Below are 27,392 nucleotides of genomic sequence, written 5' to 3'. Positions count from 1 at the left end.
ATGCCATCATGGTTGACTCCATGCACTTTTGTAGTGTCAAGAATACGTTATCTAATCTTTCTTTAGTTAATGCGTGGAAGGCACTTTCAACACAATCTATTAATTCATCCATAGTTTTTGGCGATGTTTGGTGCTGCAAAGACTGAATAGCATTGAAGAAGCCAAGGTCTAAAACATTCAAATCAGGACTATTCGGTGGCTGTGATTTGAATTAAATACACCATTCATCTCTTGATCCTTTGGCCAACAATTCTGCATAGTTTCCATAAGAATGCGGGTTTGCATTATCTTGTTGAACATACATTGTCTTGACTTTATGCGCTTTTGAGAATTTGGATCTAATCTTTTTGCATTCTGCTTCGTTAATACATTCAATGTTTTTGGTCGGTCACCATTGTTCCTCTTGCTCGGTTCTTGCTGTTTCTTCTTACAGGTTCTTTATAAACAAATATTAATATTAGATTATTAATATTATAAGATATCAAGAAAAATTTTTCGCCTATTAATCATTATTCGTTATATCGTCATGAGGAGTAAATTCCCAAGTTTATGCGTATATGAAGAGAATTACATGTATATTGTAATACACTAGAGGCAATAAATAAATATTATTATTACTGCTTGATTCAAGATGACTAGCAACAAATGATATAGTCATGGTTAATATTCTATATTGTATTGTTACGCACCTACAGGAATAAGACAAGTATGCATAAACTCGTTTACCTGATACACCGAATTTGTACTGAGTAAATTAGAACAAGTATCGATTACTACAGCGAAAGACGCCTGTTCTTCCTGTTTCTCTTGATCTGAATCCGTTCTCACTTCTTTGTCTATGCATATAGACGCAACTTATCCTGCCGTAGCCATGCCAAACTATTTATTTAATTTTAATACATTCAAACTGAGCAGAAATAAGAACGTAATAATAGATGGCTACATCGTAGTTAGTATAGCAGGTGTGTTTTAATTTTGGTTTTTGTGCTTTAATTCCTCTCCTTCTGAGTTGTATTCTCATAACAGAGAACTCGTGATTTCATGTTTATGAGCCTTCTTTTACTTTATTCATCTATAACTCTCGGTTATGTGCCTCTTGAAGTGTGTCTTGAATCGGAGTGTTTGTTATATATTTTATCTTGCCCAGCCATCTAGTTGTTGATCTTCCCCTTGGTCTTCTGTCTTTTACTTTTATCTCCATCTCTTCTGATTATATGCCCAAAATATTGTAGAATACGTCGCAGGCAGATAATGGACAGTCTGTTTTTGATCTCGAGCGTATAGGAAGATCACTCATATAAGCGTTCTAATTTGTTTGACTTTTGTCCTTTTTGTGATTTGTTGCTCTTTCTATATCTTCGTCAAGGCAACTTTAGCTGTCACTACTTGATTATTTGCCTTCTAATATCTTTTTGCATTTTCCCTGATAATATACGAGTGTGCTTTGGTGTATGAATTCTGTGACTTCTAGTTACTTTACAATATTTTTCTGTATTAGTTTGTTTCCATATACGTTGAACAGTCTTGGTGACAAAATACACTTCTGCCTGACACTGTTTTCTACACTAAATGCACGTAAGACTTATGATTTATATATACAGGGTGTTCATTTCAAAACTTTCCACCTCAATTTCTGTAAATCCGGAAGTTTAAAAAGAAAATCGCTGAAAGAGGTAAAGAATAAAACCAAGGGGGACAACTTTTTATGCAAAAATTGACTCACTCACTTCAACCCCCCGCCGCCAGAAACCAACCCCTTAAAAATCTTAAATGGAAAGGGGTGTCAAGTGATACCTCATTTTAAAGGTCTTTTAAGGTACTACATGTTAGTATTTATTTTTTTTAAATTGATCGATTCGTTTTCGAAATTTTTGCGAAAATCTTTGTTTTGTATTTCCCGCTTTAATTAATATTAAAAACTTTAATCACCTTCTTAAAAGCAAGAATAAGTAATCTTTTATTATTAATTTATAAAATTAAATTAACATTAACAAATTAAGTGAGTGAGTCAATTTTTGCATAAAAAGTTGTCCCCCTTGGTTTTATTCTTTACCTCTTTCAGCGATTTTCTTTTTAAACTTCCGGATTTACAGAAATTGAGGTGGAAAGTTTTGAAATGAACACCCCCTGTATAGCATTTAGTTGTATTTTTGCTTTTCCTGTTTCATAGAGATTACTGATTAGTGCTATGAGGTGATTTGGCACTTCCATTTCGCCGAGGACTAACCACAAGTATTCCAATTTAACACAGTCAAACGCTTTTTTATAATCGATGGAACGCAGCCGCATGGGCGCATTGTCTGACGTTAAAAATCTCATCTGGTCCGTCTCTTCCCTTAGTAAATTCTGCTGGTTCAAGCGGTATTTGTGATCATAGATAGTTGTTGTTGGTCTATTATTCTCAGTAAAATTTTACTAGCATGTGATATTAAGGGGATAGTTCCGTAATTTTCACATTTCATTGTGGGACGTTTTTTGTGTATGGGGATGAAAATTGATCTTGTTCAATCTTTTGGCCATCTTCGTTGCATAAATCTAAAAGCCTTTTTACAACCACAACGTCCAGCATTTTGAAAATTTCTGCCTGGATTTGATCTACTGCAAAGGCCTTATTTGTCTTGAAGTAACGTGTAGCTTATATCATTTCTTCTTTCAAGAAGAAATTTTGTTAGAGTACAGCTCTTCACAGTACTATGTCCATCGGTGAAGCACAATCTCGTCTGTAATGCATAACATTTGTCCATCTATATCTTCTATTGCTAACGTTCTAGGTTTGAATTTCCTTGATAGCAGGTTGGAAAAGATCGCGTACATGTTGATGGTTATAGTGTCCTTCAATTTTTGCGTATAGGTTTTTGATATAGTCGTTTCTCTCTGTATTTCTCGGCTCAATCTGCTGTGTTCATTTTTATTTTTTTTTGCATTTTGAATTACGTTCTTAAACTTTAGCCACTACGTTTCGCTATCCTCGTTAATAATATTGTTTTTGTCATTGTTTAGGTTATTGTTTATTATATTCTGCATCAGTATTACTTGCTGCTCGTTCAGTATGTGTTTAACTTTTTGTGCGTGTCTAATATTTTTGAAGTTTATCTTGATTGAGCAGCTGGTGATCTGATCAGCAATCTGCTCTAGTCAGAGTTTTTGACCATTATAATGGTTTTTAACCATTACAAAGACAATGTGGTTTCTGTATATCGCCCGGTGACCTTCACGTATAGGGTCGTCTTATGTGATAATCAATTAGAATGTTTGTCATTATCAGTTCATTTTCTAAGCAGAATTGAAGCATCTTCGCTGCACTCGTTTCATTCATCTATTCTATATCGCCTCAACACTGCTCGTAGATTGTCATTGTCATCCATATGCCTTTTTCCCCTTTTGTGTACATGTCGTCTTGTCTAGTGTGTATTCCAAAGTATTCTTTTGTTATAAGTAGAAGTGGTTGCTATTTTCTTCTGTCGCGTTGACTGTTGAACTTGGATTAGATTTAGATTGCATGGTTTTGCTTTAAGTTCGATTGTGATTATTCTATCACTTGTATGATTATATCCAAGCACAGAAATTGTCATATGCTGTGGGATTATTCCAGCTACTATCCCGAGAAAAATACGGTGTTTCCCATTTTTGATATAAAATAACCAGCTCCAGTCCAATGTGTTTCCGCGAGTCCCAATACTTCTTCAAAATTGCACCTCCTTGTTTCGTTTAACGTACTTTAGTAAGTTTAATTAAAATATTAGAAAAACACACATTAGCCATCGGCCCCGTAAACCGCTTCAACAGTCCCCAATTTTTTTTTTACCGTCTCCTGTAAGCTTCTGTGTCCACAAGGATCTATCTCGTAACTTTAAAGTTCATCAATCGGTATAGACATTAGAAATAGTTGAAGAGGAATCAAAATATAGAAGCAGAAGCTTACAAAATATTAGATCCAAAAACTTCGATGTCGAATTTTTGTCCGATTAGAGTTAATTGTATCATAAAATTATTTTTGAAATATTGAACTATTTCCTTTTGTATTCATATGTTAAACAAATTTGCAAGTAAAATAACTTCCTTAATTTCATGCAAAGACTCGTATATGTATAAAGAGACTACTTAGAATCGTTTAAAAACTACTATCTATAATAATATTCCACATTCCAAGGCAAATGTTTCAATTTCTTTAGAAATGTTTAAATGTTAAATAGTCACTGGAAAATACATTATTCTCAAAGCTATGTTTATGACGATGTCGAACGAGGAAAGATAAAGAAGTATAAAATTATATTCACTAACACATGTATACTTTTTAATTCTTTATATTTTATGTTATTTGTTTTAATAATTATAGATGTTTTACGACCGCAATTTACATAGCGTATTTTTCCTTCGAAGGTAATGTTAAAAAAGCTAATATTGACTGGCAGTATACAGTGGGTCCGTAAAGAAAGGGATATAGGCGATAAAATTATTATTAACGGTTTAATGAAAAATTTTTGAAACGGGTCTAAAGATTTAAATTTTTTGCAATTTTGCAAAATTTTCGAAAAAAAAATGCTTTAAAGTTTAATTACTTTAAATTTACTTGAAACGATAAAAATAGCAGTAGCCATAAGTAACTATGGTAACTAATTATTTTAAACTACTTCCTAAATATCAAAAACTAATTTAGTAAGTAGTTGACCTATTTACTGCAACATATTTCTAAGACATATGCCTACATTATCTATCTTAATTTTAACGCAACCCGTCTAATGCTAAACTGTAGTTAAAGCGTGTTCTTTCAAGATTCTTCAGCCCATTTGCCACGTCTATAGACGTGAATTTCTTCAAATTTGCTTAAATGATAAGAGCATGAGTAACTATGGTAACCAATTATTTTAAACAAGTCCTGAATGTCAAAAAGTGATTTAGTAAGTAGTTGACCTATTTATGTCATGAAATATGTAGTAATGTTGTATCCATTGATTATGTATACAAGCCACCCATAGCAGAATAGTCTCTTGGAGTTTTATATCTCACATCCTACTATTTACGTCGGTGACTTCAATAGCCACCGTTCTGGAATAGGGAATATAGCCCAGACCTCTGCTTTGTGATTCAAAACCTGTGTTCAAAGTGCTGAAGTACTTCCCACATAGCCAACACCGTCCAGTGCTATTCGAGGTCGTAATACAAATACCAATAATACGGTCCATCCTACAACATAGATGAACTTCAAGAGATTTCTCCGAGGAGCTTGACAACATAACAAGATAGACCATCTTTGAGTGAGAAGAATATATTCCCGAATGGAACAATGAATGTATACAGCTATATCAAGCCTACAGGGACTCTGGAGACGCAACAATAGCTGATGAGTTACCTAAAGATTTGGCAACCAACAATTTGACGACGATTTGACAGAGAAGGTTGGACTCATTTGTGGAAGTAGGACGTGCGTAGCCTTGTTATATATAAAGCTAGAATGATAGTTCCAAACCAAATCCCAATTACAATAATATCACTATCCATAGCTCCTAGCGACCTACAACATACGAAGGAAGATAAAAATCACTTAAAACTTGGTGATAACATGCACATGTGGTATGCTAACAGAAGCCCTGAAAGATATTAAATCAGGTAAAACCGCAGGGTTTGATGGGGCATCCTGAATTTCTTGTTCATCTTGGACGGGGATACCTCATATATTACTGACAGGGCGTCTAGTGAGAACATTCGTCTTGAAACTAAATAAACCTGGAACATTCCGAAAATGTTCATTCGAAAAGTTGCTGCTATAAGCTTCTCGAAATGCTTATCCTAAACAGGATTGATCCCAAAGCCTCGGAAGTTAAACCCATCGAACAAGTTGGTGTCAGAACACAACGAAGCTGCTTAGCTTTACCACACACATCGAGGCAGGCTTTGAAAGATGCCCCAAAACATTCGTGGTCTTCGTGAACATAACTTCGGGCTGCTATATAAACTCAAGTGAATCGTGCCATTCCGTAACTATCGTAAAATTTATCGGCAAACAGAAAAACTGAACAACGGACTCCCGCGGGACCCATTTCTCGCGCCCATACTTTTTATGCCACAACATTTATCTATGTCGATGATATAGCAGTGTCTCCAACGAGACCTATGGGAGAATATTTTATAAGTGGAGACTAAAATTTAACCTAACAAAGATAGAGGACAGCGCCTTCCAACTAAAAAAATAAAATGACATCCAGGAGATTTTAAGTCAGTTTTAATTACATAACTTGACTCCTTTACAAAACATCTAGAGACTACATTTGCGAAAATCTGAACTGGCAATAACATCACACAAAAACTCTACGGCTTTTCACTGGTTTATTCTGTTGCAGAGTACAGCGCGCAGGTATGAATAAACAGTCTATATACTGAGAAAATCGACACACAACTGAACTCGCCCGTGAGAACAATATCAGTATGTCTTAAATCTACTTGTCTTTACTGGCTCCAAACGCTAAGCAATATGGCCCGCCAAAACTGCGAAGAAAGAATGCTCTCCTAAAAGAGTTCATGAAAATAACTGACAACCCATTGCTGCTGATTTATAAGTACCTTATCTTGATATGAATTGCCTCAAATCAGAACAGAACCCTCCATTATATCTTGCTGAGGAACTGGTTAGAAACAACCATAACATTAACTCTGTGTGGGAAAACGACTGGAATTGTTGTTTGAGTGAATTACTAGGCCATAATATATCGTTTAATTTTTCGCCATGACCGTGGGAACTTACATTTTTTTCGATCTTCCATTATACAGAATGTTTCTAAATTGATGCGAAAGATTTTAAATGGTGACTTTTCAGCAAAAATTAAGGGAATCTTTTATATATTTTTTGATTCAAAAACCTTCTCCTCCAAGTTACTTATAAGAGAAAAAATAGTTTTTATTTAATATATCCACTATGGAAAAATTTAAAAGAAATTTGGTAGATAACATGGTAATAAAATAGCACATTTTCACGATTCTTGTCACTCCAAAATGTTATTACAAGGGGGTGAAAAATCAATTCCTATAGTAGTCTATTTCAAAACTTTATTTAAATGAAGGTATTCAATCTAAAACTTTTTTGTCTTTTGACATTTTCTCCTAAAATTGTTAGTTTGATCACAAAAAAGTGAAATAATGGTGAAGGGCAGCATTTTCAACATAACACCTCTGGATATGTTGCAAACCATCAATATTTGATGAAAGAGCCTGATAGAAAAGATATCAAAGTAGTTTTTGGTTTACTTTACTGACCAGAGTTATACGTAAGGGAAACCGGCAATACACTTCTGATGTTTGGAGCCATTTGGAGACAGTTGATGAGAACTTTTAGCCATTCAGAGGACATGTTGGATTCTTTTAGCATATGCCTAATAAATCTTCCAAATATGGTTTAAAGGTATTTGCTCTTGTCAACACAAAAACGTGGCAAGAAACAGCAGAAAAGGTAACATTTGGACAACCGATCCCGGCTCAGATCGCGACTACAGAGCAGCTTCTTGATCTTTACAAAGGATGCACTGGCTTTCTCAATGTGCGACTTTATTTCCGAACAGTATCAACGGACATTCGCACCCAGGTAAAAAATTTCTTGTGCCGAAATCATTTCTAAAGCCAAACTGGGTGGCAGCCATATCCTCTTCCAGCTTTTTGTAGATTCTACGATAGATCAGTTGAAAAAGATCTTTAGTGTGTGGCTCATTAGACTTAACGTACGGTGTTCGTCACATTTTTTAGCGTTTTGCTTCTTAGGAATTGTTATAAACGTTGACCGATGCCATTCTTCTGGTATTGTTCCTGTTTCATAGATTTTATTAAATAGGGACGTTACAAAATCTAGATGTTATTCTTCAATCAACTTTAATGCATCTGCGGGTAGTGTTGATCTCTATGTCTCCTCTCTGGTCATTGAAAAGAGTCTTCATATAGTTTTTCCATATTTTCAGAGCGAGTGTCGCCTGGAAGGATTAAGGTAATAAGGGTATCTTCTATCTACTTCTAAAGGTATCTTATATACCTAAAGCGGGCCGTTCGGTCCCTACTCCTAATGCCTTTCGACCCATCAGCCTAACGTCATTTCTGTTGAAAACCCTTGAAAAAGTTCTAGAACGGTATATCCATACGGTGTCATTGGTATCTGGTCCACTGTATCGCCACCAGTATGCTTATCAAGCGGGAAAATCAGCAGAATTGGCTCTACAGAACCTAGTTGGTAGAGTATCTAGGATGCTGCAGGATAAAGAAATCTTGGTTTGTGCGTTTGTGGATATAGAAGGTGCGTTCAACAACGCAATACCACAATCTCTTGAAAGAGCTGCTCTTGACAGGGGAAGCAACTATAGCGGGTTGGATCTGCAATATGCTTGATGGTAGAATAGTTTCTACTTCACTCCACGGTTATACGATACGCTTCAGGCCGGGAGGTGGCTGCCCTGCTTTGGTCCCTTCTAGTTGACGATCTGATTGCGATAGTCGAAGCCGTTGGTGTAGAAATATAAGCTTATGCTGATGACATTGTCGTTATGATTAAAGGAACCTGTTTGTCCAGGATATCTAAAGTCCTCTAAAGACCCTAGATACCATTTGCGCTTGGTGTAAGGGAGAAAACCTCTCGATAAACCCGCAAAAGACAATTGTTGTGCCCTTCAGCAGGAAACGAAAGTTGGATGGACTAATCCGCCCAACTATCCAAGGTGAAGAAATTCCTTTCTCAAAGGAAGTCAAATATCTAGGAGTAATTCTAGACAAAACCCTCTTATGAAATGGACATTTGCAGGGAGTTTTACACAAAGCTATACTATCCTTGTGGACTTGTCACAGTCTTTGTGGAAAAAATTGGAGTCTTACCCCTGAAAGACTGTATTGGCTCTATGTGACTGTGGTTAGACCTATGATCACATACGGAGCAGCAGCCTGGTATAGGAAACTCTGACAGACTTCAGTTATCAGTAAAGTTTCACGAAATCAACGAGTAGTTGGATTGGCAATCTCTGGTGCGATAAGCACAACGCCAACTCTAGCAATGGAGGTTCTGCTTTTCCTATCTCCTCTTCATTTGCATATAGAGAAAGTGGCTAGAACAACCATTTACAGATTTAAGCAATATGCTCAAAACTGTTCAGACATGTCCTACCAATGGGCTGCGGAAGACATTATAAGCACTGATACTGTGCTATCAACGCCGTCAGATTTGGCGGGATCACTATCAGTGATTAATGCTCGATACCCGATTGTACTGCCTGAACGGCAGTACTGGATCGAAAATGAAAATTCTGTGGTACAGGCAGATATTTGCATGTTCACAGATGGATCAAAAACGCCGGAAGGGGTCGGAGCAGGAGTGTACTGCCAGACACCTCGAATTAAGCGAGCTTACAGCCTGGGTACGTACTGTACTGTATTCCAGGCGGAAGTATTTGCTATTGACATGGATGCTAAAATCCTTCTTGAGAGAGGGGTGAAGAACATGACAGTACGACTTTTCTCAGACAGTCACGACGCTCTCCAGGCGCTATCTCTAATCTGGGTCCCGGGTCACTCTGCGGTTGCTGGCAATGAAGCGACACGAGAGGGCAGCGCTAAAGCGTTTGTGGGGCCGGAACCAGCAGTTGGTGTATCATTTGCAATAGCCAAATATAGGATTGGACTGTGGGCTGAAGACAGACTTCGCCTACTGTGGACCAGTTCTCCTGGAATACGATGTTTCTTAACATCGCCAGTATAACTCCCGGGAATATTTTAGGACTTGCTCGTAGCAGCATAAAAGTTCTAATGGGTGTTTACTGGGCATTGCCTATTAAAAGCACGTCTCAACTTGTTGGGTTTAGCCGACGATGTTGAATGCCGACTATGTGCGGAGGAAGCAGAGACGGTTGAGCATGTTTTATGCCACGGCTCTGCTGTTAACTGTATCAGATTTTCGATTTTTAGGTCACAGTTTATCTCCTCAAAGGATCTGAGTGACCTTTCACCGAGCAAGGTATTAATGTTCGTTAAGAGCATTGGACTGCGCGGTGAAATTTGATAACGATATCTATCGGGGTACAATAGATCCTTAGGGTCGCGGTGCAAGGTTGGTCGGTCCGCCTACCCGATATGTTGTCTATGTAATGTAATGCAGTTTTCCCATAGAATCAGTTGATCCCCAATATTCAACACAATGTTTCCCTCTTCATCTATATATATGTACTTTTGTTTCTGATCAGTTTCAGTAAGTTCTTTTATCTTTTTATCCACACTGTGGGAGTCATGTAGTCTCTGTAGATTTTCTATCTCGGTACATTTCTCCTTTATCCATTTTTCCTTTGCTTGGCGGCGTTTATATTTAATGTCCTTCTGTACTTCTTTATACTTCTGCCTGTCTTTATTCTTCAGGTTTCTTCTTTCTTGCTTTCTCAGATAGCAAACTATATGTCTAAATAATGTCAAAATACCTAGATATACATATATAATCGACTAAAAAGGAAAGACAAAAAAGTTATAGGTGGCTTGGAATTTTTATCTAGTAGGTGCATTACAAAAATGAAGTTTTTCTTCAAACGTCATTAAATGACAACTTTGTTGTCGTGTTTACTCGCGGTAGAAGTAAGTCATTGTTGCATAACGACGGTTGGTAAGATCAACATAGCAAAAAAGTACTTCAGCGTTATGGCGCTAAAGTAAATTTCACTTTAGCGCCATAGCGCTGAAGCACATGTCACTTTAGCGCCGTATTGGAAAAGATATTTTTTTGCTTCACGGACGCTAAGTAAAGATTTTAAAAATTAATAAAAAATGAAACTAACCTTTTAATTGTTTGCTTTCTTATTTTCATCTCAAATTAATATCACATAAAAAAACTAAATAAATTAAAGAACAAAACAAATAATTTTCCGAATAGTCTTTTATATTTTTTTTATTACACCATGTAAGAAATTTATTGTACGCACCATTATATATTTTAGTAGATTTCGAAGGTAATAAACTATTTTCTATTACCTTCTTCGCGATATCGTTAATTTCGGACGACATTTTGTACAAAATAAATTTAACTAACAGTTAAAAGTTAAAATTCGCGCAAAACTGTTTACTTTTTTTTATTGGTTGTCAAATTTACGTCGTCGTTGCTAACGTTATTTTGTCATGACGTCCTTCGATTTCTCATTAATACATAATAAGTTAATTGTCATTTTATTAAATTTATTAAAATTTATATTGCAATTATTTGCAACGTTTGAAGAAAAAATACTATGTTTTATTCGGAAGAGAAGCAGATTCGTTTGTGGCTGGTCCGTCATTGCCGGACTCACTTCGTTCGTCCGGCAAACTGTCGGACACGCCACAATTTTAACGGCTCATCTGTCATTAGCGACTCACTGCGTTCGTCGCTAAGCGACAGACCACGCCATAAAAAGCACTGCTTCTCTTCCATATAAAACAATATACTATTTCAGACAGAAAAACGTTCGCAATTTTTTTCTGTCAATGGATTCTCATTGTTCAAAGTCTAATATACACTTTAAACAAAAAAAAGCTAATTTTTTTTAATTTCAAAGGTAGCATGCCCCCTTAAGTTCCATTGTCATATGTTATCTACTCTATTCCTTTTCCATGCTCTCACGCCTCATTTCTTCGTTGTGAATTCTATCGTTCCACACTTCTTTCTGCATAGCGGAATTCTAAATTTCTAATTCTTTTCATATGTTGTACCACCATAGATTATTCAGTCAACCTTCAACATTCCTGCAACCAAAATAATTTAATTTTGTTTGACTGTATTTATTTAACGGGATAATATAAAGACGTTGTAATCCAGAAGTTGTATATACATATTAATATCTTTTCTTCTGTTTTCTTGAAGGATGCAGCTTTAAATCCGGCATCAGAAATTTTGCGTATAACTAGAGCCGGTGAAACCTTATTGGGTCCGCTACCAGGTGATGATTGGACCGTATTTCAATTAAATCACTCAACTTATGAACCGTTAGAATGGGCTCATCGTCAAGAAGAATCAAAACCAAGCAACACTTTAAAAACACCTTTAACAACGGTAGTTCAAGATCATGGTTTATTCGATAATATTCAAAGGGTGATTTTCGGATCGGGACTCCGCTTTTGGCTCCATCGGTTGCTTTTCTTGGACTGTCTCAGTTATTTGAGTCATGGTCAGTTGAGTATTTCGTTGGAACGGAAAATTCTGGTGGATATTGATGACATTTTTGTCGGTGAAATTGGAACGCGGTTAAAACCGGACGACGTGAGAATGTTGATTAAAAAACAGGACGTCATTGAACAGATGGTTCCAGGGTTCAAATTCAATTTGGGATTTTCTGGGAAATATTTTCATCATGGCAATCGTTTGGAGGATCAAGGCGATGATTTACTTTTGGAAAATGTTGATAAGTTCATGTGGTTTTCGCATATGTGGAATCATCTACAGCCGCATTTATATGATAATTTAACGGTGCTTATTGAGGATATGATGTTGAATAAAAAGTTTGCCAAAGAGAAGGGTTACTTTTAAAGTGATTTTTAAGAAAATATTTAACTAATAATTTTTTGTGTTTAAGGAATCCCGGTTGATTCTGGTTATTCAGTTTCTCCTCACCATTCCGGTGTTTATCCAGTGCATGAATTGTTATACACCGCTTGGAAAAAAGTTTGGAATGTTCGAGTTACGTCCACGGAGGAATATCCGCACCTAAGACCAGCCAGGTTAATGTTTTTATATTAGGCAAGTAAAAATAACATAATCTTTATAAAAAAAATTTTTATTTATTAGATTACGTCGTGGTTTCATACATCGAGATATAATGGTTTTGCCACGACAAACATGTGGGTTATTCACACACACGATGTTCTTGAATTCTTATCCAGGAGGTGAAGCCAAATTGGACGAATCGATTAGGGGAGGGGAATTATTTCAAACGATAGTTTATAACCCGGTAAAAGAGACTTAGAATATTCATTAACAAAAATGTTTATACTTTAGATTTTCTAACAGGTAAACATCTTTATGACTCATATGTCAAATTATGCGAATGATCGCTTGGCTTTGTACACTTTCGAATCGGTTATAAGATTTTTGAGATGTTGGACGAATATCGAATTGAAAAGCGCAGCTCCATTGCAGTTAGCGGAGACATATTTTAAGAACTTTCCAGAGGAAACTGATCCAGTTTGGGGGGTAAGATTTTATGTTTTTTCTCCATTCATTTTTTGTTTTTAAAAAGTTGAAATTGATAATCTTTGGTATCTTACCTATTGATGTCAGTGAATGATGTGTAGGTATTTAAGGAACATTATCTTTTATTTTATATTACTATTATGGGTTAGTACAGCAAAATTAAAGATTGTTTTAAGAAAAATGCTAAACTCGGTAATAGGATTTGGATATTAGAGTGAAGAAACGAGACAATGCGGCCTATAATAACGAATCATTCCCTTTAAGTTGTAACTATGATAAGAACGTTATTTACAACTGACTTTGACGGGATAATTTAAAAAGAAACTTAATTTTAAATAAATGTAATGTCGAATTAAAATAGAGACTACTTTAGCGTTAAATCCTTTCAAATGCATAATATAAGGAGATATTATTATAAAAACGAAAATTGTCATAAATTTCATGACAGCGCGCCTGCTCCAAGATTAAAGAAAAAACTGAAGAGACATAAAAATACCATTAAAGGATGAGCTTTAAAACTCATATTTTCTTATGGCAATTCCATGGTGTTAAAAAACTAGTAGTAGTAAATATGTACTAATTTTCAAATTGTACGGGTTATTATTATTATTGCTGCCAGGCTGAGGGGAGCGGCCCCTCTCGTTACCGCGGCCTATAATTGTAACCAAAGGTTCAGGGTAAATGTAGGTCCTTGATGAACCTTAGTATTGCCCTGAGGTCTTGAACTTTTATGTCGGTCGGTGTCAAGATAGTTTTACCGAAAATGTTGTGTCTTAGACGGCCTGGCGACGCAATTGCACAGTTTGATCCTCATTTTATCCAATGTGGAAGAGGTGGTATTTTAGGGGCACATGGCCGGTCAGGTAACCTGAGAACGTCCTAAGATCCCGTTTGCTGAGGCATAAAACCTCTTTAGTTTTGTTTTGCGACGAAGTTATCATACTCTTCGCTTGTCTGTGATCTGGAAGTTCTTTCCAGCGTAAGGCTACCTTTGAGACCTCCCAATTGTTGATTATTTGCTTTAGGTGGATTTTTTGTAGTCCACAGTTAGGTTGGGGTCCAATGAAGGGCGTGTTCGCTGCCTCTTTGGCCAGCTTGTCTGCTTTGTCATTGCCCTCAATGTTGCTGTACCCTGGAACCCTCAATAAGGTAACAAGGGGGCGTGATGGCTCAGCGTGTTAGCTCTCGGGTTAACACGCAGACGTCCCTTCGGAGGGGACGTTAAGCCGTCGGTCCCGGCAACCAGTCTAACATCTCTGGTTGTTGTTAGCACGCATGTGTGTGAGGCTCGACTTATAGGGACGAATGCGCGTGAACGCCCTCTGACCCCTCGGGGTCGGGGCGGCGGTAACTCGTCATTGGAAACGAGTAAGCGGTATCGTCACCTAACGAGATCTTCTCTACCATCTCGAGCCTCCAAGGGAGTATGCACAAGGGGCCCGCTGGGGCCTAAGTGCGCGTAAATATTACGCACCCCTCTCTCTACATACACAAGGTAACATCATTGCCCCTAGCGAGTTCTCTCAGGTTGCTGGTACATTCTCTGATCAGTGCGGAGTCACACGGGTAGGCCTGAATTGCCTTTAAGGCGGTCCGACTGTCTGTGAAAATGTTTATGGATGCACCTTTCTGTAGTAGTCACTTTTCTGTAGGTTCAAAGCGGTGCAGAAGTTTATAGCAAGAATTTCTGCTTAGAAAATTGTTATGTCCGAGCTGAGGGGCAGTTTAATGTGGCTATTTAGTCCACTGATGCCCATACCTACTCCGGATCTAACTGTCTTTGAAGCATCGGGGTACCAGGCTAGGGCTTCTCTTTTTAGTTGAGGCTCTCCCTTCGCCCAATCATCCCTGCTTCTAAATATGACGTTGTACGGTTGGTTGAAATTGTATTCTGTCGGTATAAGGTCCGTTTTAATTTCAATCGGGTGATTTAGACATGGGTTCTTGAGGATTTCGCCGGATTTGTGCCAGCTGTTGTTGTGCTGTCTTATGTTTTGTTTTTGGCCACCAAACCAATGAGACCTAGGCGACCATGGGTCTGATTATTGCTACGTAGGCCCAATGAGCCATTCGTGGTTTCATTCAGTTCCTTCCTAGGAGCCTGCGGCAGATCTGGTTTGCCATGATGGCCTTTTTCCTCACCTTATCTAAGTGTGAGTTCCAGTTTAGTTTACTGTCTAGTATTACCCCTAGGTATTTAACTTCTGTTTTGAGGTTAATAGTTCTGCTTTCAATGGAGAGTGCTTTTATTTGTAGCTTCCTTTTCCGAGTGAAAGGTACTATTTCGATTTTATTTGGATTGATGGTGAGCCCATTGCTTCTACACCAAGTAGGGCTTTCTGCTTTAGTTGAGTTATGATTGTATCATATTTACCTCGGATTGTGATTATCAGGTCATCAGCATACCCCTGAATCTTGAATCCGTTTTTTGTTAGGGTGTTCATCAAGTCATCAACTACCAGGCACCATAATAGAGGTGATAGTACTCCCCCTTGTGGACATCCTCTTACCGCCTTTATAGTCAGCGATTCGCCTCCCAGACTGGCTGTGATCTGCCGACTTTTCAACATGACTAACACCATTTGATTGTCGCCGGATGTATATCTTTTACGTTTAGAGCCTTCTCTATGGATTCATAGGAGGTGTTATCAAATGCACCCTCTATGTCTATGAAAGCACATAGGGCTATCTCTTTGGTTGCAATTGAATCCTCTAAAGTGCTAGTCAAAGCATGGAGAGCAGTAATTGTTGATTTTGCTTTCTGGTAAGCATATTGGCTAGGGTGGAGCGGATTAATGACAAGCACTCCATTCCTAAGGTATTGATCGATTACCTTTTCCATCTCTTTGACGAGAAATGAAGTTAGGCTAATCGGTCTGTATGCTTTGAGGTCGGCGTTTGAACGGCTACCACCTTTAGGTATGAAGACCACTGTTGGTACCATTATTTATTTGGGGTTGGTAACCAATTTTTATTTTATGTTGACAGTATGTTGTAAAAAAAGGGTGTGTGTCGTTGACAGTTTAAGAAAGAATAAAAACGTAAAACAGTTTTGTTGTTCGTGTTTATAAAACAAATATACAAGTAAAAGACAAATTCAAATACATAAGTTATGGTCCTTCGAGCCGGATGATTACGATAACATTCGTGAAGAAAATCCAATCAAGTCTTGGCGTAAATTTCATATCAATCGAGAAGCCGTTCAGTTGGAGTGACGTCATCAGGGTCATACACGCCCAGGCGTAGCCGCTGTTTGGACAACAAAACAGGCAAATTCCTTTTATCATTTTTCATCCTTTCCGTACGAAAATTAGTTATTCGAAAGATCAATGGCAGAGATAACGGTTCTTGTAAGAAAACGTGGCACTTTAAAATCTAAGCTGACTTCTTTTTCAAATTTTCTTAATTCAACAAGTCCAACGTTAGAAAATGCCCGAGGTGAGGAAATCGAAACATGTCTATGTGAACTTGAAGTAAGAACAGAGAAAATTGAGTCATTGCTATCTGAGTTTGAAACTATTCAATACCAAATCGAACACATACATGAAAATTACGATGAACAATTAAAAGAGAGGGATAACTTTGAAAACAGTTTTTATAAAGCATTATCACAAGGGAAACAATTATTAGTAAGGCGTAGGAAGACTGAAGCAGCAGTTACTGTTCCTAGCATTCACACAAACTATAATCAGTCAGTGCAATCGTCACAAGTTACACCATTACTCGGAACAATAACATAAAGCTTCCAGAAATTCGATTACCTAAGTTTGATGGCAGATATGAACAATGGCTGGAATTTAAGTATACATTTGAGTCTTTGATACATCAAAAGAACACAATTGGTCAAATTCAGAAGTTCCATTATTTACGAGCTTCAATTGAAGGTAGCGCATTACAGGTAATTCAAGCACTTGAATTTTCTGCTGATAATTACATATTGGCATGGGAGTTGATCTGCCAGCGATTTGATAATAAACCTTTGCTAATTAACAACCATATAGGGGCTCTACTCAATCAATCAACAATAAATAATGAATCTCATATTCAATTACGTCAGTTGATAGATAATGTTACTAAACATTTAAGGTCATTAGCAAATCTTAAGCAACCACTTGAGCATTGGGACCCACTCATAATCTATATCGTTGTTAACAAACTTGATCAGGTAACCAGACGTGAATGGGAAGAAATTAAAAAACCGAATATTTTACAAACTTTGGACGATCTCATGAACTTTTTAAGAAATAGAGCAGATCTATTAGGAACCTTGTCAGCAAAAGACGCAACATCAAAACCAAAGCCAAATCAAGTAAAATCCAAAGAGCATACATTCAACACAGTAAACATTCAATGCATCTTCTGTAGGGGTCAACATCACATATACAATTGCAAGGAGTTTCTTCAGTTAACACCCCGAGAAAGATCCGAAGCAGCACGAAAGCACAAGTTGTGTATAAATTGTTTAAAAATAGGACACATTGCGAACGATTGCAAGAGTGGTAATTGTAAAAAATGTAATTCAAAATAACACTTTATTACACTATGAAACAAGTCGTCAATCTGGGGATGTGGTTTGTTCACCGTTTGAAACCAAATCATCTCGGGTATTAATCGCAACAGCAATAATTCAAATTCCTAATGAAGCAGGCGTACCTTTTTCATGCAGAGCAATACTAGACTCGGCGTCACAATCAAATTTTGTTACAAGAAGATTATTAAAAAAATTGCAGTTACGAGGTTTTAGTATAAATAAAATCATTAGCGGCATTTCACAAGCACCGATAACAATCCACAAACAGTGTTCTTTTACAATAAATTCATGTCATAATAATTATAATACTAACATTTCAGCTCTAATTATTGATGAGATCAGTAATGATTTACCCACACAAACAATAGATAAAAATTCATTACGAATTCCATCTCATCTTAGATTGGCTGACCCACGATTTCACGAACCAGGAAAGATTGACATTCTTCTTGGAGCATCAGTGTTTTGGGAGCTATTATCAGTAGGACAAGTCAAGCTATCTGAAAATTTGACTTTGCAAAAAACTAGAATTGGATGAGTTGTAACAGGAACAGCAACAACTTCAATGACAACGCCATTACAATGTCATTTCATCAAAACTGATCCAATAGCAAATCAATTGGAACGTTTTTGGAAAATCGAGGAACGTACAATGGACAAGATCATTTCAGCAGAAGATAAAAAATGTGAAGAATTGTTTCAGAAATCTATTACAAGATTCAACGATGGAAAATTCATGGTCCAAATGCCATTAAAGGAATCACCTGAGAAACTGGGTGAATCGAAATTATCAGCTTTACATAGATTGCAAGCCTTGGAAAAACGATTCAAAGGTAATCAAAGATTTAAACAAACTTATCAAGAATTTATGACTGAGTACAATGATATGAACCACATGTCAGAGTGTGAAGAGGATGACAACGGATATTCTTTTTATCTACCACATCATGGAGTGTTTAATCAGAACAGTCAAACTACCAGGTTGCGTGTAGTGTTCGATGGCTCAGCAAAATCTGATTCCGGCTGGTCATTAAATGAACTACAATACATTGGTCCAACAATTCAAGATGAATTGTCCTCAATAGTTGTTCGTTTTAGATTCTATAGATATGCGGTATGTGCAGACATAAAAAAGATGTACTGGCAGATCTGGATTGAACCGTCACAAAGGAATTTGCAGAAGATTTTGTGGAGAAATGAATCTGATGAACCAATCAAAACATACAAACTAAACACCGTTACTTATGGCACAACGAGTGCACCATTTCTGGCTGTTTGATGTTTGAAACAATTATCAACCGAGACCAAGAAACAACATCCAGAGGCATCAAGAGTAATAGCATCCGACTTCTACGTGGATGATTTGATCACAGGTGGAGATTCAATAAGAGAAACATCAAAGGTAATAAAGGAAATTATTTCGATTTTGAGTTCAGCAAAGTTCGAGTTACACAAATGGATTTCTAAGTGAGCATCTCTTGAATGAAATTCTTGTTGAGCCAAACAGAAATGATGCTGTCAAAATTAGTGATGGAGAATCATCAAAAACATTAGCGTTATATTGGTGATGCAAACCAGATTACTTGTTTTTTAAAATTGAAGAATTACAACAACAAATAATCACAAAGAGATCGATTTTATCAGATATTGCCCAGATCTTTGATCCATTGGGATTGTTGAGTCCTTGTGTTATTATTTCAAAAATGATTTTGCAGAGATTATGGCAAGAAAAGTTGTCTTGGGACGAATCACTTCCATTAGAGATACACTCAAAATGGGATACGTTTAGAAGTCAGTTGTCAATATTAAACACGGCAACTATTCAAAGATATATATCTCAAGGTAAAATAAAGACAGTAGAATTACATGGCTTTGCAGATGCATCTCAGGAAGCATACGGAGCATGTATATACGTTCAAAGTGTCAACACATATGATCAAGTTTGCGTCCATCTACTTTGTGCTAAAACAAGGGTGGCACCAATAAAACCATTGACAACACCACGATTGGAATTATGCGGGTGTCTCATTCTAGCTCAATTAATGAATAAAATAATATCATCATTGAGAATTGATATAGAAACCTGTTATCTTTGGTCGGATTCATCTGTTGCATTACATTGGATAAAAACACCGGCTAATCTTTTGCAGACATTTGTGGGAAATAGAGTGTTACAAATACAAGAGCTTACTCAACCAAATGATTGGTATCATGTAAACACTAAAGAAAATCCAGCAGATTTATTATCAAGAGGAGTTAACCCTAAAGATTTAATTAATAACTCATTATGGTGGCACGGACCTGATTGGTTGATGAACGATAAAAAAAACTGGCCGCAGTCAAAAATTAAGTTTGAAGGTAAACTTCCAGAGTTAAAATCAAATGTTTCAGTTTTAATAAGTCAAATTAAAACTAATGTGATAGAATTTCAAAGATTTTCCAATTACAACCGTTTGCAGCGTTCAGTTGCTTACTGTTTGAGATTTATTTCAAATTGTCAAATGGAAAAACAAAACCGAGAGTTTGGTTCTTTAACACCAATGGAAACATCTAAGGCTACGGAAGTAATCTTAAAATTGAGTCAAATCGATTGTTTTTCTGAAGAAATTAAACAACTACAAGTAGGAAACAGTATTCGCAAGGGATCTTTACAACATTTAAACCCATTTATAGATGCGAATGAATTAATACGTGTTGGGGGAAGACTAAGAAATTCTAAGTTCGATTACGAGAAAAGGCATCCAATTGTTATGTCAAGCAAACACCCAGCTGTAGTTTTGATTTTTAGATATTATCATATTAAATTCATGCACATAGGATCTCAACAGTTGTTGGCATTAATAAGAGATCAATATTGGCCTATATCAGGTAGAAATTTGGCACGCATAACAACAAAGAAATGCGTTACATGTTTTAAGACTAAACCTATTAACAGCATATTTCCGATAATGGGTTCTTTACCGGAGCAAAGAGTAACGGCGACTTTTCCATTTAATTCTGTAGGAATAGACTATACAGGCGCATTCACCATAAAGGATAGAAAAGGCAGAGGTAATAAAACATCAAAATGTTATATATGTCTCTTTATGTGCTTATCTACCAAGTCGATTCACTTGGAACTTGTTACTGATTTGAGTACTGATTCATTTTTCAGTTAGCAACAATGCTCAATGATAATACTCAAACGATTGCTGATAAATTACACAACGATGGTATAGTTTGGCATTTTATACCAACATATGCACCACATTTTGGAGGGTTGTGGGAAGCTGGCGTCAAATCAACCAAATACCATTTAAAAAGAGTGTTGAATCTGAAGTTGTTGATGTTTGAGGAATTTTATACCGTGATTGTGCAGATGGAGGCCATTTTAAACTCGCGTCCTCTTGCACCAATGTCGTGTGATCCTAATGATTTCACAGCTTTGACTCCATCCCATTTTCTAATCGGACGTCCTCTTCTTTCCTTACCAGACCCGAATTTAATTAATATCACAGAAAACCGCCTAAGTAAGTTCCAATATCTACAACAAGTCCAACAACATTTTTGGAGAAGATGGGCTAAGGAATACATTTCCGAATTGCATCAACGACAGAAATAGAAAGTGAATTATGGATCTTTGAAATTGGGGGATTTGGTGATATTGAAGGAAGATAACTTACCACCATTGTTATGGAAACTTGGTCGTATATCTCAGCTTTTCCCTGGAAAGGACGGAATTTCACGAGTTGCGTTGATTCGCACCTCCACTGATGAGAGAAAGCGTGATTTTACAAGAATATGTCCATTGCCTATTGAAACTGAAAAGTGAAAGTGATTAAACAAAAAACATTAGTTCAGTATACTTACCATTTTAATGTAGTGCCTTTTGTATTGTCACTGTTTTGTTTTCTTTTCTTATTTTATTTAAAGGAGAACGTTACAACGCAGGGGGCATGTTGGTACCATTATTTATTTGGGGTTGGTAACCAATTTTTATTTTATGTTGGCAGTATGTTGTAAAAAAAGGGTGTGTCGTTGACAGTTTAAGAAAGAATAAAAACGTAAAACAGTTTTGTTGTTCGTGTTTATAAAACAAATATACAAATTCAAATACAACCACCTTTACTTTCCTCCATAGTGTGGGTATATAGCTAAGGCTGTAGCTAGCTACATATAGGTATATTATTACTGGGAGCAGGTCTTCTAAGCCTTTTTGCAGAAAAATAAGCAGAATTCCATCTCCTCCAGGCGATTTTAGGGGCTTGAAATTAGAAATAGCTCACCTTACTCTGTTAGGTGTAAAAATGTTCCCAGCTATGCTGCGAACCCTACCCGAGGGACGGGTTATGTCCATTACTTCAGGGTCGGCATCTGCGTGTGGGAAGACATTTGAGGAAGGGAAGTTTGTACTCAGTAGGAGCTCCAACGATTCCTATTGTACGGGTTACTTATAGCCGAAATAAAAAATAAAATGTAAATTTTTGGCTCAACTTTGATTTGCGACTCTATGTTTATTTAAAAAACTTGTGTTATTCTGGCAGGTACTGTAATAAATGTTATATCTTGTTACTTAATAAAGAGTATAATTAATCACAGATAGAAAAATCGCTGAGACCGTTCTAACGATTTAAATTTTTTTCAATTTTTGGTATAGATTTTAAATTTTTTTCGCCATTTTTAAACGAGTTATGACATCATCGCTATTTTTTCAAATAAAGTCTGTAAAGTAGTGGATATAGGCGATAAAATCATTATAAACGGTTTATGAAAATATTCCTGAAACGGGTCTAAAGACTTACATATTTTGATGTAGGTTTAACATTTTTTCCGCCATTTTTAAACGAGTTATGACGATGACGATTTTTATTACGGAATATGAAAGAGGATTTTTTTTCTGAATTTGTTACAGCCAAAATTAATATTAGTTACATAATAGAATTTTCGAGAAAAATTGCCTTAAAGTTTTATGGAACTTATAAACTTTATTTTCCATTCATTTAGCTAATACAACGAATATCACAAAGTTTATCAAGATTTATAATCTAGGGTTTTTATGTAAAGAGAACTTCGACATTGACTTCTTCTCCTGTAATGCTTTTTGAAATTTGTATCTCACTTCTTGTAACATCCTGAACCGCTGACGGTAAATATTAACAAATATTAATTAGTTTTTAAATTAACTTTAATATTATAACCTCTAACAGTCTCTTCTCTTGTTATTTATTTTATAGTCGTGCCTGTTGATGTCGTAAAAAACGAAACACGTGTCGCACCGAATGTGTTCTTAGCATTCTTTCTTGTAGCTCTTTATCGTTGCAGTCTTTTTACCACAAATAGTTGACGTGGTAGTTGTTTCTAGCCAGTTCCTCAGCAAGATTGAAGGCTGTCGGGATCTGAGGCGATACATATCAAAATATTTTAGGCAAATACAATTTTTTCTGTTCACAACAAACTAAAGTAGTCCCTATCGTTATCAACCTACTTTTCTTGAAGACTTAAAAACTAAATACAAAAATTTACTTGTTTTGACAATTGTTGCTGGAATGGCATCTACTATTGCACATCATCTTATTTTTAAAACAAGTACACCTTTTTGTACTGCACTGAAACTTCGAAGGCTGGCACTGGCATTTTGATATCCCTTGCCTAGAAAACAGTGACTGTGAAGTGCAGGCCTCTCTTAAAGAAATAAAGCATTCATGCGGAACATCCTTATATTCAAAGAATATTGACCAATTTTTTAAAATCCCTGCTTTAGTAGCAATTTTATAGACATTCGCTGATTCTGTTATAACACTTGCAAAAAAATGAAACATTAAAGAATTTTCTCACCGAAAAGAAACTACTATTACCTTCTACATTCTTTTTGTCCAATGGCCCTCTATCAAATTTTGGAACCGCATCAGTTACGTATTTTCCTATTTCCATATCATCAAAAAGATCTATGTAAGAATCTACTCTTCTTCTTCATTAACTCCGCGGCTTTCACTTGACCTTCATAAGACATCTTTTTATTTGCTTTCCTCATTCGCGCAGTGACTGCAAGTAACTTTATTGCTGGTGTACTTGTACTTTTTTACTACATTTGCTGCAAAGAAATACGTCTGAGCTTTCCACGCCACAAACACAGCAATTATTACTACAGTCCATTATAACATTAGAACCAGTATCGCTGTTAAAATTTTCATCACATGGCATGTCGTCTCTTAGAATATCGTCTCTTCCTCTTCCGTTTCCATAATATTTGCGTCAAGTTGGCAACACACAGATTCATTCAAAGTTTTCTTATTTGCAACTACTCCTCGAAGGTGGTTTTCTGTTCCATCATCGACATTTACTCTTGGTAATGAATTTTCATCGCTGGTGGGTGCATCCGCTGTCTCACTTATTGCCAGTAAATCCTCCTCAGTTGATGTTATTAATGATGTCGATGGGAAGGTTAGTAGATCTTAAACCAACTTTGGGATCTGAACGCAGCATTCTACAGCCCAACGGGAAGTTTACTTTTCTTCCATCCACATCCTCAGCACGTCTTGGTTTGATCTCTCCACGGAACCATGACTCTGGGGGTGCCTTGGGCGACCGAGTACCATTTTACAGTCTGGCCACAACAAAATCAATTTTTTAATGATTTCAGCCATAAACTCACCACCATTATCGCGCTGCAGGATAACTGGAGCACCTTGTTCAAGGAAAATTTTTGGCAATTCAATAGCCACTTCTGCGGCCCTTTTCGTTTGTAATGGCCGTAAGTACAGAAACTTGGTAGAGTGGTGCTGATAATTTAATAACCTTGTACTTACCATCAGCACATGATTGTAAGATTTGTAAGTCTATTAAATCGACTTGCCCTCTAACGTTAAAGTCTTTGGATGTTATAGACCTTACTACCAAGCCGGCATGTTTTTGTGTTTTCTTCGAATTGCAAATTTTATATAACTCGGCATACAATTCAACTGCCAGTCTTGGAATGTTGGATCGTTTTTAAATTATGCAACATTTTATCCCTTCCGCCATGCCCGGTCGCTTTATGCTGCTCATCTATTGTGTCAAAGAACTCTTCAATTGGTACAATATAAATGAAATATTTTAGGACCTTTATTATTTTGCATAATAATAATAATAATTTTATTGGCAAAAAAAATACTGCAATGTAAGTAATACATTGCTACTATAAAATACCTAAGTATAGAGTTTGCCAAAGGGTATTTTCATCAGTGAGCCAATTTATGGCGTCCTGGTCTTCCTGGAAATCCCATACCCGAAAAATAAAGTAATAACAAATCAAAATTAAATTCAAACTGAAACAGTTATCGTAAAACTGTCTGACATTATTAGCATAAAAGTTGTGCACGTCCGGGTCGACCTCCGCAGACCGTCGCGAAGTCGAAGAAAAGTACCCATTCAAAGCTTCAACATCTTGCAAACTCGTCGGTAGGCAGGGTTTTTTTATTGTAAATATTCAACTTGCGCAGCTCCCTCCAACAAATTTTCAGTGCTCCCTTCTATGTCTTTTTTAGGTTTTGTGTTAGTCTTCGCTTATAAAAGTATGACCCTTATGACAGGTCATTAGAGAAAATGTCTTTAGTAGTCTCAATTCTTGTGATTGGTGCATCCGATATGTATGTATAAGTTAGAAAGTATGGGTGTATAAACAGAGCCGCACGAGAGTCCGCTGTTTAGGTTTTTCTGTTTGCTCAAATCAATATCTGAAGTAATTCATGAACTACTAACGTTTAATAAGGGTAACACGCCTTTCAAAGTCACAATACTATTAGCAACCTTAGTAGATGACTTCAATAAACGACAATTGTTATTTTACAGTTCTATAAGTTGGTAAGGAAATAGAAAGTAATGATGAGAACGTTCCAGATTTCCCCTTCACTTGATCTTAAGTGTGTGGTTGCATGGTTGGCGACTTGATACTAGAATCCTGTTTTTAAACCTTGAAAATTATTGAAGATCTTCGGAAAATGATAGAGATTATAGAGATTAGATGAAATTCACTCATAACATTTTATTATTTATATATTATTGAATTAAAATTTTAAAAACAAGTAAGAAGATAACCATCAATTAATATTTTGATGTTTTTTAGAATCCTTGTGAAGACGTCCGACATCAAAAAATTTGGTCGAAAAATAAGTCGTGCGAATCGCTACCAAATTTTTTGGTCATTGGTCCACAAAAAACGGGTACAACTGCTTTGTACACCTTCCTATCATTACATCCGACTATAAAAAGTAGTTTGCCTAGTAAAGAAACGTTCGAAGAAATACAATTTTTCAATGGGAACAATTACTACAAAGGATTAGACTGGTACATGAACTTCTTTCCGATTGAGCCAAATGTTACGTCGATTTATTTTGAAAAAAGCGCTACATACTTTGATGGAGAAAACGTTCCAAAACGCGTTCACGCTTTGTTACAAACCGCAAAATTGGTTACGATTTTGATATCGCCAGCAAAAAGAGCTTACAGTTGGTACCAACATACAAAAGCACACGGCGATTTAATAGCGAATAACTATAGTTTTCACGACGTAATAACGGCTGGTGATACGGCACCGAAACCTTTACGTGATTTGAGGAATCGCTGTTTGGTTCCAGGGAAATACGCTCAGCATTTGGAACGGTGGTTGTCGTATTTTTCAGCATCACAATTGTTGATTATCAATGGAGATATGTTGAAGACGAATCCAGTCGAAGTAATGGACGAGATGCAAAAATTTTTAAAGGTTGGAACAATTTTTAATTACACTTCGCATTTGAGATTTGACTCAACGAAAGGTTTTTTCTGCCAAATTGTAAACGGCGATAAAACAAAATGTTTAGGTAAGAATAAGGGTCGCCAGTATCCGTTAATGGAGGAGCGATCTGCAAAATTTCTCCAAAGATTTTATCTAAGCCATAATACAGCTTTAGTTAAATTATTAAAACGTATCGGCGTTAGAAACGTTCCTCAATGGCTCAAAGATGATTTATCAGATACAGAAACGTAATAGCAATTCATCATTAATTTTTAATCAATTTGAGATAAATAAAAAATACGTATAGTATGCAATACTAAATAAATTGATTTCAAACAAATCGAATAGTACAATTTAATTTTAAATAACTAACCTTTTTGTAATGTACTTATTTTTTATTTTAAAGACTGTTTTTATTTTGTTGTAAATATTGATGTAAATATAGAAATGTTTTTAGTTACCAATAATAGGAACCGTAAATTAATAATTAACTTAAAATAATCTTAATGTAAAAATAAAATGTGTAATTAACATTCCTTAAATGTTTAAGACAATGTTTTGAAAATTTTAAAAAATCCATCCAAAAATCATCTTTTCTGATTTATTGCTTTTTTTGTTGTGAGCACATTTAAATTAATCTAAATGTATGTATATTGTATGTATGGATGTTATTTAGCTTAATTGTCAACAAGAACCAAAACAAAATCAGTAAAAAAATAAAAACTATAAATAAAATAAAAAACTAATTCCCGGAATTGATTTTTTTGTTAAAAAAAACTATTCTGTGTAATAATAACAAAACGAATTACATACAAATAATAAAACTGTATACGATAAAATCTAACCTGCATTTTTTTTACCTTTAAATTATTTTGTCCTAAGTTATAAAATAAAATATTGTCCATCTAGCTTGGACATTGCCACTTTAGTTCCATAACTCAGACTGTTATGTTCATGACGCCAGTTCTCTG

At 36.1% G+C, this 27,392-nt stretch overlaps 1 protein-coding gene across 1 annotated transcript in view; it reads left to right on the top strand.

The window, feature by feature from the left end:
* The window catches only part of LOC111419564 (N-deacetylase and N-sulfotransferase sfl), a 55,267-nt gene extending 28,002 nt beyond the window's left edge, over positions 1-27,265 (top strand). The window contains exons 4-8 of the mRNA XM_023052390.2: positions 11,834-12,485; positions 12,543-12,687; positions 12,755-12,917; positions 12,977-13,159; positions 25,771-27,265. Coding sequence (XP_022908158.1) covers positions 11,834-12,485; positions 12,543-12,687; positions 12,755-12,917; positions 12,977-13,159; positions 25,771-26,673 — 2,046 coding nt within the window. The 3' untranslated portion in view covers positions 26,674-27,265. The remainder of the gene's footprint in view (positions 1-11,833; positions 12,486-12,542; positions 12,688-12,754; positions 12,918-12,976; positions 13,160-25,770) is intronic.
* Positions 27,266-27,392: the final 127 nt, after the last annotated feature.

The sequence above is a fragment of the Onthophagus taurus genome, chromosome 6, assembly GCF_036711975.1.
Source record: "Onthophagus taurus isolate NC chromosome 6, IU_Otau_3.0, whole genome shotgun sequence".
NCBI lineage: Eukaryota > Metazoa > Arthropoda > Insecta > Coleoptera > Scarabaeidae > Onthophagus > Onthophagus taurus.
Note: the sequence above shows the minus strand (reverse complement) of the source record. Positions and strands in the feature narration are given on the sequence as shown.